The following is a 17,208-nucleotide window of genomic DNA, read 5'->3' on the forward strand; positions in this document are numbered from 1 at the left end:
TGGCTTCTCTGGATGGAGCTACAGTTCTGATAGCTTGGAAGAGAAATTATTCCATGCTCAATTACCCCAACATAAGCCTCCAGTTACTCTGTGGCAGCGCCCACATAGCCCAGAGCAAAATGGCAGCTCCTGAGGTGGACACACTGGTGCCTGCACCGATCTTTGAAACGCCAGGATGAAGAGAGGGGTTCAAGCTGCAGGATGATGATTAAATTTCCCAAACAAGAAGCCCAGTGTTGGGGTTTGAAGCACTTACTCGGATGCTGCTAGTGGGAGTTTTCCTAGAAGTCAGTGCTGCTAAAGGTCAGGTTACATAGTCCATCCCCCCCGCCCCACCCGTTCGGTTAAAGAACTGGACTTCAAACAGTTAAACTTTTTTTTTCTTGCTGTAGGTTGTAAAATATTCCCATCGGCCCACGAGCTGCAGTTAGCACACAAGTCATGGAATACTTTTCCTCCCAAGCCTCACTGACTGTAAATCTTCACTAAAGATCGAGGACTGAAGCAGAGGAAAGCCAGTTCATTAGGATATGTCTATATGTACAGTGCTGCAGCTGGACCGATGCCTCCGTGCCACTGCAGCTCCTCTGGGGAAGATGCTCTACGCCGACGGAAGAGAGCTCTCCCGTCGGCATAACAAAGCCCACCTCTGCAAGCAGCATAAGCTATGTCAGCAGGAGCAGCTCTCCTATTTACATCATGCTGTGCACACGAACACTTATGTTGGTGTAACTTATGTCGCCTAGGAGGGTGGAATACTCACACGCCTGAGCAACATAAGTTTTGCCAACACAAGTCTATAGGTCTACACTACAGCCCATGGTAGGATAAAGATAACAAAAGAAAAGGTGCTTTATGGGTACCCCAAATGCCTGTTTGTTGCATCTTTCCACAGCTCACTCTAACAGGGTACAATGAAGCTCTGGTTCATAAAGACTCATTGTTGCAAAGTCATGAATAATAAAAAAAAAAAACCCTAAAAATGTGTTTGAGAAGAGGTGGCATAGTCTAGTGGTTAGAGGAAAGGATTGGGACCCAGGAAGTACTGAATCTGTTCATTCCCTTTGGGGTACCTGGCACTGGCCACTGTCAGAAGACAGGATGCTGGGCTAGATGGACCTTTGGTCTGACCCAATATGGCTGCTCTTATGTTCTTAACCCATGGCAAGTTACTTGAGCTCCTTGTGCCAAAATTTATGTGAGGTATAACTTCCAGTTTTCTAAAAACTTTCTTAACTAGCTTCCCATCAGGGGGCTGGACAGCTCACGAAATTTTCTTTAATTCACATCAGCTCTGCAGGGCCGCCCGGGGTGGGGTGGGGGGGGAAATGGGGCAAATTGCCCCGGGCCCTGCAGGGACCCCCCACGAGAATATAGTATTCTATAGTATTGCAACTTTTTTTTTGTGGAAAGGGGCCCCCAAAATTGCTTTGCCCCAGGCCCCCTGAAACCTCTGGGCGGCCCTGCAGCTCTGGCAGGGATATTGTCAGATTTTCCAAGGTAAACAGGCACGCAACTAGCCAGTATGTGCATTAGAGATGAGTCATAGCACCGCAAGAAGCATTGGCGGTGACTCCATCTGAGTCAGTACTGAACCCAGTGCTAATGGGCACTATGCTGCGAGATATACGGATATGGATGAGATATACACACCAACGTCCCAAACATTGGGGATCATTAAATCTCCCACCGCATCGCTCCGGAATAGTCTTAGCAACCTGACCAAATTCCACTTCAAAGACTCCCTTAAAACTTCCCCTGCAGTTTAGATTGAACACAATATTTTCCCCTTTCTGGTCAGAATTCTTGGAAGAACTCAACTTCCCAGTTAGGCAAAATACAGGCCAAATTTTCAGAAGAGCTTAGTACACTCTATACTAAGCTCTTTTCTGGTCTCAAACTTCCAAATTCTTGACCTTTAGCAGGACTAGTAAATCATATACAGATGTAGGACAGGTTCCACCATGACTCATAATTAAAGCTGTATGATTTCTCATAGTTTTTTGGAAAAGGTTGAGTTTTTGGTTGGGTTTTATTTTTATTTTTTTGCACTATTTTGCAACACAAGTGTCTTGTTTGTAAATCCTTCACAAAACTACTGTCTTCGTATTGAAAAATATGCAACATTTCAAAATTGCACATGGTTATTTAGAATGAATTTTACTACAAAATTGTTGACTTGAGTTTCAAAATAAGATCATTTTAGGTAGTCCTCTTTTCAACAAACATGCATACAAAGCAAAATGTTGGGCCACAGACTTGGGCCACTTTTTAAAAAAAATAAGCAAATCCCTTGATTTTTTTTTTTTTTTAAGGTTATCCAATTTTCAGCATACCTCTGTTCGTAACAGATATTCCACTAATCCGTATGTCTGATGAACCCTAATAAATTAACCAAGTAGTATATGCACCAGGGCAATGCTTTCAGCTGTCATGCTTGCAGATTTAGGCTGGGATTTTCAAAAGCTGCCTAAGGGAGTTAGGCTTCCAATGGGATTTGGGAGCCTAAATCTTTTAGGCACTTCTTAAAGTTTGTGTTTCAAGGTCTTAAGAATTTTGATAAGTCAAGCATGCATTTAAAAGACAGCTACATTAAATCATCTTCTCCCCACAGTTATGTTCACAGCCCGTTTATTAAATCCCCTCAAAGAACAAAGAGAATTGGGGAAGGAGAACACCAACTTCACTTGCTACATCGTAAAAACTACTGAGGGGAGAGAATTCATTTCTGCCTTCCAGCCCTGTTAATATGGTCTTGCTGCTCACAAGCTTTAAAACAAACAAAACAAAAAAATCAAGGCAATGCAAGTATGACATTATGTAGAGCTCTATTCTAAACCCCTGGGAAGGAAGAGAGGACTAGCCACAAGTTTGATCATTTCTGGGTTGCAGTTGATTCCCCTCTGTCTACGTCCCTGCATTCAATATAGATATCCTGTTTGGTTCTAGAATTTTTAAGCTTTAATTTCAAGTCAGGAGTTTCATGGTCCTCTTCATGGTCCTCTGTGTGTCCACTCAGCTGGTACAAAGGGGCTTTTGTTAACACGATTAGAATGTGTCTGATGTAGCACATGAGAATGTTTTTCTGATAATACAGAAATAAGCTCATACTCCCAGCAAGAGACAAACACAGCGACTTGTGTCATGATGAGCTGAAGGTTTCTCCTAGGGAGAGTCTTAGATGATGTTTAGACGTTTCTTAGATCAAGGAACTAAGAGCAAGATGGAGGGAAATAAAGCTGCCCTCATGGGTCACTGGCCTGATTTTCAGAACTGCTGAGCACCTACAAATCTCATTTTAGTCCATGGGAACTAGAGGTGCTCAGCACCCTTTGAAAAATCAGGCACTATAAATTTGTACTAAAGAATCATCATGGAAATTGACAAGTGCTACCACTAGAGGTCCTGCTCCTGCAACGTGCTGCGCATCATTCAAATGGGAGTGGAGGGCTCAGAGGTTTTCAGAGAAGCTGTTCAGCCTCTCTCCAGGATTAGGCCTAAAATGTGTTCTGTGACTTGAGGTACATCAGAATTCGGTCTCTAATTAGTGCTTTCTGTAGCGATGGCATAAAGTGCCAGTTGCCACAGTTATTCTATAACACAGTAATAATGGAGCTGCTCAGTTTCTTGATTACTGTGGCTGTGCATTATGTTAGACCCGCAATCCCTTTTTTAAAGTGATCGCAATGTAGAAAGAGTATTGATTCCTTGTTGAATGGTACCAGGGGCTCTTAAATCACCTACCCCACAAAACAGTGGGTTGATTATGGAGCGGATGCTTGCAATAGATTTTTCCAATATTTAAAATTGCTGAAATGATTAGGTTGGAAATAGATTTCAGTTTTAATATAATGGGATTTCAACAAGGAGTTTGCCCAAGCAGACTAGAATCAGACCTGATTTTCAGATGTACAATAAGGCACCAATCATGCGCCCATCAGCTCTGGCAGGGATATTGTCAGATTTTCCAAGGTAAACAGGCACAGAACTAATTGAGTAAGGGCTACACAAGTTTAAGACCGGATTTTGTTTCTAGCACTCTTACTTCTGACCAGCAGTATCTAACTCTATGGGTAACTCCACTAACTTCACAGAACTACTTGTGGAGTAACATACTAGAAGTGTGGCAGAATTGGGCCCCTGGAGACAGCTTAATATACGCATGATATTTTTTGTTTAATTTGAAAACCAACATTTGGTTTTATGATCTTGTAAATTACAAACAGCTGGCATTTTGGCTGGTTACTAGCGGCTGAGATTATAAATTCTCATTATCTTTTGGACAAAGTGCATAAAAAAAACCCATCACTATCAGGTCCCAGTGCAGAAAAAATTTGGCACACTATTATTTGAAAATGACTAAAAGCATGCAATTAGCTTGTGAACAAATATCTATTCTAGGTAGTAACCTTAGGATCCTTTATCTGGCTTCCAAATATGGGTCATGTGACAGTTGGATGTTTAACAGTTGCAAAAACCGCATTCCCTCTCAAGAATGCATACAATTCTCATAATATTTGCATTCTTGTCACTGCTCTCCGTTTACAAAGCCAGTCAAGAACGAGACACATTCATAACCCTACTTTGCACCGTTCAAGCCTCTTCCAGCTGAGGATCTCAAAAAATTGTACAAACATTACAGATTCAGCTTTACAATAGCCCTTTGAGAATATTCCTCTCCCCATTTTACACATGTGGAAACTGAGGTACAGAGCAGTGACGTGACTTGGCTCCAGGTTGCACAGGAAGAATCAGTAGAAAGTTGGGAATAAAAAATAAAAATAAAAACACCATACACTCAGATCTTATAGCTCTTAAATTTGCTACACTACCCACCGGACAACAACTCCCCAGTTGTTGGGTTTAGTGTGCATGTGCTGGGCATGAGAGTGTGCACTCGATAACCCAGTTCATCATAAAGTGCATGACATGGCTTCCTTAAGTACAATGCTCTGTCAATGTACCTCAGTTCTGGCCAGTATCCCTCATTAGCTATCAGAGATCTACTAGTCCTCTAACAGTTATTCTTACCCAACTGTGTGTAGCTCACAGTCCATTACAACTTCTGTCCTCTGTAGCAAGGGCATTTTAAAAGCTGATGACTGTTTGAAATATTTAGACAGACCAGTATCCTTAAAAAAAACCATTAATGATGAGACAAAGACACAGATTTCTTACTTACAAAAGAGGTTTCTGACAATGTGAAATCCAAAGAGAAAGCCTCGTTGAGGCTCCAGTCTGGCAGACAAGCAGTACCACTTGGGAAGCGGGAAAGTTGGTGGGGTGAGATGATGGGGGCTAAAAAGAATACAGGGAGGGTGACTGTGCCCTTCAACATGACTCGGGACTTTACCCTTTTTCCTGAAGAAGAAACCTGACCGAAGCAGTGAGGATGCGCCCAGAGAAGTTAGTGTAAGGGCCTTTTATTGCATTGAAATTCTGATCAGCTTCCTAAATGAGCATTTGTGTCTTCCTCCCTCCCCTTCCATTTTGAAGGGAACATAAATCATCATGGCTACTGAACTTTTTGTTACATTCTTATAGGGGATGGCTTAGATGTCTAAGTCTGCAATACACAGGCACTTTGAAGCCCCAGGTTGATACTGCAGAAGGGTCGACTCAGCCCTTTATCTTGAGGTAGGTAAGTGGAAGTTCCCCATAGAGATGGTCAGTCAGATACTTGGGTAGGGCCCAATTCTAGCCTCACATAGTGTTTTTACACTGGCATAACCATTTTCTTCAATGCAATTTACTCCTGATTTGCACCAGTGTGAGATCAGAATCAGGCTCTGGGAGATAAGCTTCATGGAGTTTCCTGTCCTGTAGGTGGAACTAACCTGTACAGGTGACAGTTTGGCCCATAGATTGGAAAGGTCTGTGTTATCCTTTGGGATGAAGGGTGCCATGTAAAGAGAAGCTATTTATCAATGCAACACAGCAGTCTTACCGTGTGCTATTGAAGCAACATAACCTGTCAGATAAGGCACTGGACTGGAAGTAGGAGACCTAATCTGGCGCCGTCATTGGTCTGCTATTTGATTTTGGAAGTCGTTTCACCTCTCTGCCACTGCTTGTCTGGTATATTTAGATTGTAAACTCTCTGAGACAGGACCTGTCTCACTGTATGTATACACAGTGCCTAGCACCCGGAGACCTGCACACTGCTGTCATTTAATACCAGACTACCAAAGAGCTTTACCCAAGAAAGGTAAAAGGAATCACCTTTGAGACACTCCCTACATGAAGCCATGGAGATCATGTTGGAAATATTCTTCCAGCTAAGTCTCTCTCTCTCTCTCACACACACACACACTCACACACACACACACACACACACGCCTGGCAGAACAATTAGTGCTAACAAGACCAGCACTGTGAACTAGACGTGCTGTAAGATTAAAATCATAGCAGCATTTTATCCGTCCCTCATTTACTCTAAAACCAAACAGGTTTCCACTATCAAGGTCTTGTTGTGGCTTGAGAAATGCAAGAGGGATATTAGCACTGGGATCAGTGTTTAAAGCCAAGACTGTAGGTTTCATGGGGGAGGGAAGAAAATATGCAGCTGGTAACCTGGATGCGTCTACAAAAGCTGAAATGAGTTTCCTTTTCACAGGGATGTGTGTGATACACAGTGAACCAGCTCCGGTCCTGACTTAAGTGGATGCAACAATAATTAAAGTGATTCAGGGTTGCACCAGTCAATGCCATAGCTGAATCAGGCAGAGTAATTTCGTATTGTAGCAATGGTTACAGTTCCCTTTTGAAAAGTTATCATTCAAACCTTGCTTGGCAAAACACGCAGACCCCAATTGTGGTAACCGTATCCTCAGCTGTTTGGTTTGTTCCACTGGGACCATGGCCGTTCCATGTATCCATAGCAACCAGCATTTATGCACAGAAATTCCCCTGTGAACAAATCGGGGGGTGGAATTCAGACACTACTTCAAAAATTATTCATGAAAAATTAGTCAGAGCGGTGTCTCTGCCCCCAGCAATGCACGGAAATTGCCAAGTGGGAGACTTTCCCTTTTATTTCCCCTTTGCAAAAGGTGTTAATTGCAAGAGAGGAAAGGGTGTCATTTACTGGAATTTTCATTCTGACATGCCAATTGCAGTCCACGGTTCAACTTAAAAACTTGTTGGAAAAAATACACACTGGTGGGGACACAAAGCAGTTGGCACAGACCAGCCATCTACCATTGCTCTTAGACATCTTGTATTCCTCTAAATTCAGCTCTCATTACAATTTAAGCAAAACTAAAATTTCCTAATATGAAGGGGATTCTTTTGAGACTGCTGGATGCAGATACAGTAGAACCTCAGAGTTATGAACACCTTGGGAATGGAGGCTGTTTGTAACTCAGAACAAAACATTATGGTTGTTTTCAAAAGTTTATAACTGAATATTGATTTAATACAGCAAAAGAAAAATGCTGCTTTTAACCACCCTAATTTAAATGAAACAAGCAAAGAAACAGTTTCCTTACTTTGTCAATTTTTTTTTAAAGTCCCTTTTTTTAGTACAGGTAGTTTACATTTAATACAGTACTGTACTGGTATTCACCCCTTTTTGATGCGGGCGGGGGGGGGTCTCTCTCTCTGCTGCTGCCTGATTGTGTATTTCCGGTTCCAAATGAGGTGAGTGGTTGACCGATCAGTTCATAACTCCAGTGTCCATAACTCCAAGGTTCTACTGTAGATCTTGTGGTTCTCTCTTGTTTTTGGACTGACTCATGGAGCCAGTGCTCACCCTGAGCCCAGACCTGCACTAAGCAGGACACGTTCATGTTGCATTCCTTCCCTCACTCTTTTTATATTTAAAAAAAATATACAAACACTTAAGGCCTCATCTTACAAACGTGAGTCAGTCGTTTCTTTGAAATCAATGGAGCCACTTCAGCAGCATACTAACACTTTAACAGCTTGGGTAGGAGACTCCACTACCAGCTGGGGTTCTCAGGTTACAACACTGTGGTAGCTTAAAAGGAACACACCAGTACATACACCATAAGACTATGGGCCAGGTTTACAAAGGTATTCAGGCACCTACCCACATTTTCAGTGCCAACGCACCTTTGTAAATCTGGCCTTGTATAAACAGTCATGTCTGTTCACTCACGATTGGACTTCCCCTCCCCTGCTGGCTGGGTTGCGGGTGAGTGTAGTTTGAGAGAGAGGAACAGGGACGGGAATTGAAAGAGAATTCTTTTGAGTGGACAGTGCTGCTGATCTCCAGCCCTAGGAGAAGCAGGTGACTAGGGTGACCAGATAGCAAAGGTGAAAAATTGGGACAGAGTGTGTGTGTGTGTGTGTGTGGGGGGGGGGGAATAGACATCTATATAAGAAAAAGCCCCAAATATTGGGACTGTCCCTATAAAATCGGGACATCTGGTCCCCCTACAGGTGACTGTGCTCACTCTGTTCTCAAGTCCAAGCTAATCAAGGCCTTCGGTTCCCAATGAAACAGGTGCTAGATAGTTTCATTACAGTGGTGTCTCAAGAGAGGAGACAGGCACGGAAAAACCAACATGATTTGTAGTGAATGCTGCCTGCCCTTGAAATCTCTGTAGCACACAATGCATCTCCTGGGGAGTCTATTAAATAGCTAGGGTGACAAGACAGCAAATGTGAAAAATCAGGACAGGGGATGTGGAGGGGAATGGAGCCTATATAAGAAAAAGACCCCAAAATCGGGACTGTCCCTATAAAAATCAGGACATCTGGTCATCCTATACAGAGCTAACAGTTATACTTCAGCCAGTTCATGCTAATGATTTTCAGTGCAGTTTCATGCTAATTTAGCCACAGAGCAAAACATGTAGAAATATACTCACCGTACCCCAGAGGTACGGTCAGCTCCATATTAGCGCCGATTCACTCTTATTTCCCCTCCATTTATATTTGTTCATAATACACTAATGGGTCATTACTGAGAAAGAGGCAAGGTTGCTGTGTACTATGCCCTTTTCACCCACTCATCTTTAACTAGCTGGCTAGATATTAAGTGTGACTAATGACTCTTGTTGCATCTTCTCTACAGCTGCTCAGCATGGAACCCAGGGAAGGTATAATTTAGAACTGCTTTCAAACATCGGAACTGCAACATGTAATTACAAGTCAGGGGAGAAAAAGAACGTGTAGGGGAGAAAGACACCAGGGCAACTTGAGAAGGAACACAAAAGCCTCATCAACACTATAGCTTCACACACACACACACACACACACACACACACACACACACACACACACCACCTCCTATGAGAAACAACTGGCCTAGATTTTCAGAAGTCTTTGTAGGGGGTCTCAGTTTTTGAGTGAGAGATGTTTCAGAAAACTAGGCCTCCTTCTAGGGGTCTCAAGCATTATTTTCAGAAAACAATGAGCATTTGACCTCTGGAAGAAGAGGCTCCTTTAAGGTGTTTCAGATTGAGACACCCAAAATGTACTAGTCACTTTTGAAAATGTAGACTAACAGAGCTTAAACACTATTGTTGCTAGAAGGGTTCTAGCAAGGTTTCCCTGACCAGTGCAAAAAGTCTTTTGGGAGGTTTAGATTTTATCTGAGAACAGAGTTACAACAACATTATAAAATCCTGTTACAGACAGCCTGACGCAGCCACTTCAGTGGAATTTGGCTCCAATGGTTATCAGAAACCTCCCCCCACCCCAAATCTCATCGGGGGAACTAAATTGGAATATTGAACATGACTAGTGCTAGCTTGTTTTCACCCACAGATGGGACAGGCAGGGCCCTGAAAGCAAAAGTCACCTTGATATACCATGAAGAATTAATTAGCTGAACAATGAAAAGACGTTATTCTTGACTAATTCATTCGACAGCTGACTGCAAAGAAATTCACTGAATAAGGTATTTGAGAATATTATTCACAGAACTCTAGAAATAAGGTCACAAGTTTCATTACACTGACAAAGACTTGAGCTTTCTGAACTACAAAAATAGAAAGTGTGTTAGGACAAAAACAGTGGGACAAGATCATGCTCCCCCATCCTAAAAGAAGAGCTAGGTGGGAAATGGTCTGTTGCATTAAACTTAATAATGTCAAAAACCAATATTTAGTCATGAAAACACTTTCATAGCAAAGCAGGCTTGTTCTGCAAGATTGCCCTCCGCCAATGAAGAAGAATGGGATATTTGCATAGCTGGTTTTAAACAGCTGATTTAACACTGTATAATAATATATGGAGATATACCTATCTCATAGAACTGGAAGGGACCCTGAAAGGTCATTGAGTCCAGCCCCCTGCCTTCACCAGCAGGACTAAGTACTGATTTTGCCCCAGATCCCTAAGTGGCCCCCTCAAGGACTGAACTCCCAACCCTGGGTTTAGCACACCAATGCTCAAACCACTGAGCTATCCCTACCCCCTCATGTAAACAGGCCCTAACAGTAATAAATGTGTTTTCTAGAGAGAGAACAGAGGCCCAAGCAAAAAAAGAGAAAGAAGAAAAGCAGATAATGACAACAAGATTTTGAGAACCTCAAAGAAAAGACTATAAAAATGCTAAGTGATCTGTAAATATTAAGGGTCAAATCCTGATCTCCGTGACACAACCGTAAATCTGGAGTAACTTTATTGACATCAACACATTTACCCCAAATTCACACCCATGTAACAAAAAGCAGAACATAGTGCAGAGGGCTGAATTTCCCACTCATGGGGAGAGCCCTCTAGACCAGTGGTTCTCAACTAGGGATCCAGGGCTCCTTGGGGGGCTGCGAGCAGGTTTCAGGGGGTCTGTCAAGCATGGCAAGCATTAAAGGCACTAGGGCACTGAAGCCCGAGCAACTTATATTTGCAGGGCCCCTTGTGGCATGGTGCCCTGGGCAACTGCCCTGCTTGCTACCTCTTAATGCCGGCCCCGGCTTTTATATGGAGAAAATCAGTTGGGGTGGCACAGGTGGGCTGTGGAGCATGCAGGGGGTGCACTCAAATAAAAAGGTTGAGAACCCCTGCTCTAGACAGCAAAAAAAAACCCTGTTTCCCAACTCCATGGCTCTGATTTCAGGCAAAGGGCTAGGTGGAAGAGGGAAGGGGCCCAGCTTTGGAGTCACACATTAGTGGGGAGATCCTGCTGCAGCACCACTGATCATGGGTACCTCTGTGGGGAGTTAGCTCCTCCTTCCCATGATCATGTTTCCTCCAGGGGCTGTGGTGTCATCAGCCCCCCCCCCCCCACTCCTATATCACTTACTCCAACTGGAGGAGGAGCAAGGAGGGTCTGTAGAAGCCACGGAGCTAGCATTAACTATGCAGAGAACAGTGTTAATTTCTGCGGGAAAAACCCTCTGGGTTGCTACCGGAGCATGGCCCAAAGAACAGTTTCTCCCCAGCTCTGCTCCAATTTTAACCCAGTATCTCCTCTAAAAAAAATCAAAACAAACTGCAGAGGTGGTTTGGGAGGAGGGAAAGCCTACAGAAAAATTTCCAGAGTGGTAGCCATGTTAGTCTGTATCGGCAAAAAGAACGAGTACTTTAGTCTCTAAGGTGCCACAAATAATACTCCTCCTTCCTACAGAAAAAGCTTCCTTCCCCATTTCCAGGCATTTCAGATCCTTTCCATCAAGGTTCCTGCTCCTTTGCTCTGAATAATGCAGCCAGGGTTGGGTAACTGGCTCTCTCTAGATCACATGTGTCAAACTCAAGGCCCGCGGGCCACATCCGGCCCGCCATACAATTATATCCGGCCCGCGAAATCGTTTTATATATCTGTTTTTAATGGCCCTGTGATATGACGCCCCAATAACACACACTACAAATCCCATGATGCAGTGCAATTGCCGCCAACGGCAAGCCGCGGTTCAAGTTCGCGGTCTGTTGATGTATACAACGCTAATATCAAATCAAAGCTAGACCCCAACAATGGCCAAGAGAAAAATTGATTCTGAAAACCGAGGCTTTCAAAGCCGGTGGGAGAATGAGTATATGTTTACTGAAATTGCAGGTAAACCAGTGTGTCTCCTTTGCGGGAGTAATATCACTGTAATGAAGGAGTATAACCTAAGACGGCACTACGAGACGAAACATGAGAACAAATTCAAAAACCTGAGCGCAGGACAGAAGCTACAAAAGGTAGAGGAGTTGAAGAAGAATTTGACATCCCAGCAGACGTTTTTCACCAAAGCAAAATCACAAAGTGAAGCTGCTGTGAAAGCAAGTTTCATTGTGGCCGAAGAGATCGCCAAATCAGGACGGCCGTTTACCGAGGGGGAATTCGTAAAGAATTGTATGATGAAAGTGTGCGACGTCCTTTGTCCAGATAAAACGCGAGCGTTTGCAAATGTAAGCCTCAGCAGAAACACTGTTGCTAATCGGGTTTGTGAGATGGCGACTGATTTGAAAACACAGTTGATTGAAAGAGCAAAAGATTTTGTTGCATACTCCCTTGCCGTGGATGAAACTACTGACGCGACTGACACTGCACAGCTGGCGATATTTATCCGTGGTGTGGATTCCAATTTGTGCGTAACAGAGGAAATACTGGACATTAAATCGATGCACGGGACAACGAAAGGAGAAGACATCTTTGGAAATGTATTTCAAAGTGTAACCGACATGAAACTGCCGTGGGAAAAACTCTTTGGACTTACAACAGATGGCGCACCTGCTATGTGTGGTGAAAAAAATGGACTGGTGGGAAGGATGCGCTCAAAGATGCGGGAGGAGAACTGTGCCGGTGAGTTGACAGTGTATCACTGCATCATACACCAGGAATCGCTGAGTGCTAAAGTCCTAAAAATGGATCATGTGATGAACACTGTAACACAAACCGTCAACTTTATCAGAGCCCACGGTTTAAATCACCGCCAATTCCAGTCTTTTCTGCGGGAAATAGATAGCGAGTTTGGCGATATGCCATATCATACGGAGGTCCGGTGGCTAAGTCGGGGAAAAGTTCTCAAAAGACACTTTGAGCTGCGAGAGGAAATCTGCCAGTTCATGGACAGTAAGGGGAAAGACTGCACAGTTCTGCGGGATGAAAAGTGGAAATGTGAGTTGGCGTTCCTGGCTGACATAACGTCGCATCTTAGCGCTTTAAACCTTCAACTCCAGGGACGGGAGCACATAATAACCGATATGCATGATGCAGTGAAGGCATTTCAAGTGAAGCTGCGCTTATGGGAGACACAAATGCACCAATGCAACCTGTCTCACTTTCCCTGTTGCCAAGTAATACGGAACCAAGAAAGTGCCACAGTTTTCCCAAATGCCACCTTTGCTGAAAAACTCAGCGCGCTGCGCACTGAGTTCGCACGGCGCTTCAGTGACTTTGAGGCACAGAAAAGTAACTTCGAGCTGCTTCGCAACCCATTTGCAGTCGATGTGGAAACCGCACCTGTAGAAATGCAGATGGAGCTGATAGAACTGCAATGTAACGGGACACTGAAGGCAAAGTACGACACTGCGGGGCCAGCACAGTTCACTCGCTTCATTCCTGAAGCGATGCCGCAGCTCCGCCAACATGCGGCTCGAATCCTGTCCATGTTTGGCAGCACATATCTGTGCGAGCAGCTGTTCTCTGTGATGAAAATTAACAAAACGTCACACAGTAGTCGCCTCACTGATGAACACCTGCAATCGATCCTGAGAATCTTCACAACACAGAACCTAACCCCAAACATAAACGAACTTGTTGCAAAGAAAAGACTCCAAGTATCAGGCTCTGACTAAATAGGACAAGAAAATGGAATGTTATGATTTGTTATGATTATACTTTTGCTTTAAATTCAATTTTTTATTTATATTTTCAGATTTTTTAATATTCCAGCATGTACAGATTTTGAATGTATTGTATTGACAGGATATTTTTTTATGAAGAGCAAAATATTTTAAGTTGAAATGTATTTATTTTGGAATGATATCCTGTATTTTGGTTCATATTAATGGTTAAAAAACATAAATATTTAGTCTGTTAAATAAATGGTTATACTGTTCGGCCCGCGAGTTTTGAGTTTTGGCCCCCTGTGCAATTGAGTTTGACACCCCTGCTCTAGATGATCCAAACACTTCACTTCTCACTGAAATGGGGTAACTCTGGGGTGCTGTTTCACAGCACAAAGCAATGCAATAAAACAGGCAGTGAAGAAGGCACCTGCGTTCAACTGAAGCCGCAGGAGAATTTAGGAAGGCAGGAGACAATCACTCCAATTGAGACTTTGGCCAGGACATTGGGGCCAATGCTCCATCTTTTCTGAAAAGAGCGTGTTAATGACCACAAGCGATCAGACCTCAGTTTTACTTCTCACCCCAAAAACAGGTGAATAAAAAAAAATAAAAAGTGCAGAGGCAAGAGACTACAGCTCCGGATCATGAGCAAAGTGACTAAATACATTTAAAAATAACTAGAATTCATTCAGATGTTCCTGTCTCTATGCAAACTTCTATGGAGTTTTTGGCGTCGGCTTCAGTGGGAGCAGACAAAAATCAGAGTGAAACATGGTTTATATATAAAAAGGCATCTGAATGATTTCAAGGTACTCGAGTAACGTTTGTCAGAATATCTAATACAATGCTGTGTACAGCACAGTGCTGTTTGCACAGGGCTTTCTAAACAGGGCAACAACCTCACAATAGCCAGAGTGGTACATAAGTGAGCACTCTTCTCCCCATGAGAGAGATGGGCTGCTTGATTCTACTTCCAGTTACACCAGTGATTATCAGACCTGCCTGGTTTCAAATGGTCCAGAGACTCTGAAATACCTAAGAGTTAGAGGGTCATGAGATCTCTGCATTGTTTGAGAGACACTGGAAAGCAGAACAGGGGAATCAAGAGAGAGAGCCAGAGTTTGATGAATTTCACCATACAGCATCTGAATGCTGCACAGAGCTCACAGCAGCAGCAGCAAAGCAAAACCCAGCAGGTAACTCAAGGATTCACACGCAAGAGGTAAGATCAGGTCATCTTGGATACCGGTATTCACAAGGGATGTTTGCCACCAGAGCTAAACACACAGCCCTGTGTGGAGCTTGGATTCACTCGGACCTATTGTTCTGCTGAGACCGGACAAAGGTCTCCCTTTCAAAGATTAGAAAAAGTCTGTATTCTTGCTCCCTTTAACATTTTAAGATGCTCACGAGGGGTGCTGGGTGGGATGAGGGTATATAAAATTCCTGACCATTATGCTACATATGCCTACATCTCCGTTCCGCTCTGTGTGCTGTGCATATGAAAATCCCCTCCTGTATGTAACTCCCAAGCTATCTAATATGCAGGCCAGCCTACCTTTGCCTTTCACGTTTAAGCCATGTTTATCCCCTCTGAAGTTCAAGTTAAGGATCTTTCAGTCTCCTCTATCCCAGACAAGGAGGTCCTCCATGTGACCAGGGAATTTTGAGTTAAGCTCTCAAAGACCAAAGCAACATCCAGGCAGCAGAACGCTGGGACCTACTGTTTCCAAGGATGCAACACTCGGACCCGTCTCTAGCCTTCAGCTGCACGACACACACCACAGACCTTCCCAGTGTCCAGTAGAAAAAATAATTCAATTGCTTCAGAAGATCCGCCCCCCGACACAGTTTCAGCAGCCTTCTCTGGCTTACAGAGCTTTATTATCTCCAGGACACCAGGTCTCCAAGTGCCACAGTGAATGGGAGAACACACACGACCCTTTATTAATAAACTGCTCCCCCATTCCTCTCTCTCCCCCCGCCCCTTCTCTCCCAACTCTCTCTGGATTTCCCTCATGCATAATGCAGGAATTGTAGCCCTTGACACTACCCACTCTGTACTCTGCGCCTCCTGAGTCAGCTGAGAACAGACTCGAGTGCCAGTCAGGGCCTGTCCCCGTGTTCCACACACTGGAGGCTAGAGACACTTGTACGCCAGGGTTTTTGTTTGTTTGTTCCAAATGCAGCCTCGTTCTGTTTCAGCCCTTTTTAATAGAGCTCAACACTGATATGACAGATCCATAGAACACACATCAAGCTGACAAAAAGCCAGGAAGTTCTGCTCTCTCATACTCCAGTGAGAGTCCACAAAAGGCAATGGGGGGAGGTGGTCTCAGCTCTGTTACACCAATGCATTTGGCCCCATATATTGTGGAATAGCTTCCAGCAGTTTAACTCAGATTATTAGCATCATTTATGGGAGGATTTGTAATACTACATTGCCCTTCTCTAGCACCACCAGCCAAGAATCTCAAAGGACTTTATAAATGTCAATTAAGCCTTAAACTACCCTCTCCACATTGACACACGTATCACAACCACCATTTTATAGATGGAGAAACTGAGGCACAGAGGGCACACAGAGAAGAACGGACTTCTAAAGGGAGTTAGTGGAGGAGTCAAGAACAGAACCCGCAAGCCCTGACTCACAATCCACTAATCTAACTACTTGACCATTCTTCCTTATTCTTTTAAAATATTAAGGCTTCCTTTACTGATATTTAATAGGAAGCCACTAATATGGAAAACAGAGTTAGAATTAGTCAACAAGCTAGAATGGCCAGAGCTCAGAAAGGGAAAAGAACCTTCTGCTGGTTTCAGAGGATACTTCTTGTTCCCAAAAGGCAGATGGGGTGCAAACCAGAAAGCCAACAGAACTGGAAGGAGAGAAGCAAGCCAGACAGCTAGCAGAACCAAAACAGACCAGGAAGATGTGAGGAATAAAAATACTGCGTTTGGCACGGGCACGCTCACATCTGGAACTCACTGGAGACAGAAAAGGTGACTAATCCACACACAGTTTGCTTGACGGCTTGGATGCCCTTTGCAAAAGCTTCAGACAAATGGAAGCAAAGTAATCCAGCCAAAAAACCAAACCAACCTTGATAGCTCTCTCTGCACAGGAACTAGATGACATTCTAGAAATGTGGCTGATTATTGCCAACGCCTCAGTGATCGATCAGAACGGAGCTGTATGGTAGAATAAGGTTATAGTTCCTAATTCTCCACCTTTCCTCTTACTTTTATTTTGAGTGTGTCATTGGCAGTATACTTCAATGACAAGAGACGGTCAGAGGGCCTGATTCTCCTCACTTACATCAGTGCCACTCTATTGCCTGCAGCAGAGTTGCCCTTGATTGACAGAAGTGTGAACAGGAGGAAAATCAGGCGCAGAATCCGCTACTCTATTATTCTGCTCCTTGGCAGCTTCCTAATCAATATCTACCACCGGCCCTATGTAGGGACACATGGAGATTGGACAGAGTGGTAGGGAAACATCTGGACTCTGGTTTATGA

General features: G+C 43.7%; 2 protein-coding genes across 35 annotated transcripts in view; one reads left to right on the forward strand and one right to left on the reverse strand.

Annotated features, from left to right (window-relative positions):
* NFASC (neurofascin) overlaps positions 1 to 17,208 on the reverse strand; it is a 187,997-nt gene that overhangs the window by 139,050 nt on the left and 31,739 nt on the right. For 14 of the 34 annotated variants that reach the window (XM_034767199.1, XM_034767203.1, XM_034767206.1 and 11 more), the window contains exon 1: positions 15,248 to 15,607. The exons of 3 other annotated variants lie outside the window; for them this stretch is intronic. The gene's annotated coding sequence lies outside the window, so the exon portion shown is untranslated. Of the gene's footprint in view, positions 1 to 15,247; positions 15,608 to 17,208 lie in introns of those variants that run through there. 17 more of the 34 variants (XM_034767223.1, XM_034767221.1, XM_034767226.1 and 14 more) reach the window with 3 other exon arrangements.
* Positions 11,650 to 13,968, forward strand: LOC117875796 (general transcription factor II-I repeat domain-containing protein 2A-like). Its single transcript, XM_034767232.1, has one exon. It carries the CDS (start codon positions 11,887 to 11,889, stop codon positions 13,693 to 13,695), a length of 1,809 nt encoding a protein of 602 aa, XP_034623123.1. The 5' UTR covers positions 11,650 to 11,886; the 3' UTR covers positions 13,696 to 13,968.

Source organism: Trachemys scripta, chromosome 4 (assembly GCF_013100865.1).
Source record: "Trachemys scripta elegans isolate TJP31775 chromosome 4, CAS_Tse_1.0, whole genome shotgun sequence".
NCBI classification, from domain to species: domain Eukaryota; kingdom Metazoa; phylum Chordata; order Testudines; family Emydidae; genus Trachemys; species Trachemys scripta.

Coding starts and splice junctions, on each gene's coding strand:
- LOC117875796 (XM_034767232.1), top strand. CDS start 11,887: ATGGCCAAGAGAAAAATTGATTCTGAAAACCGAGGCTTTCAAAGCCGG.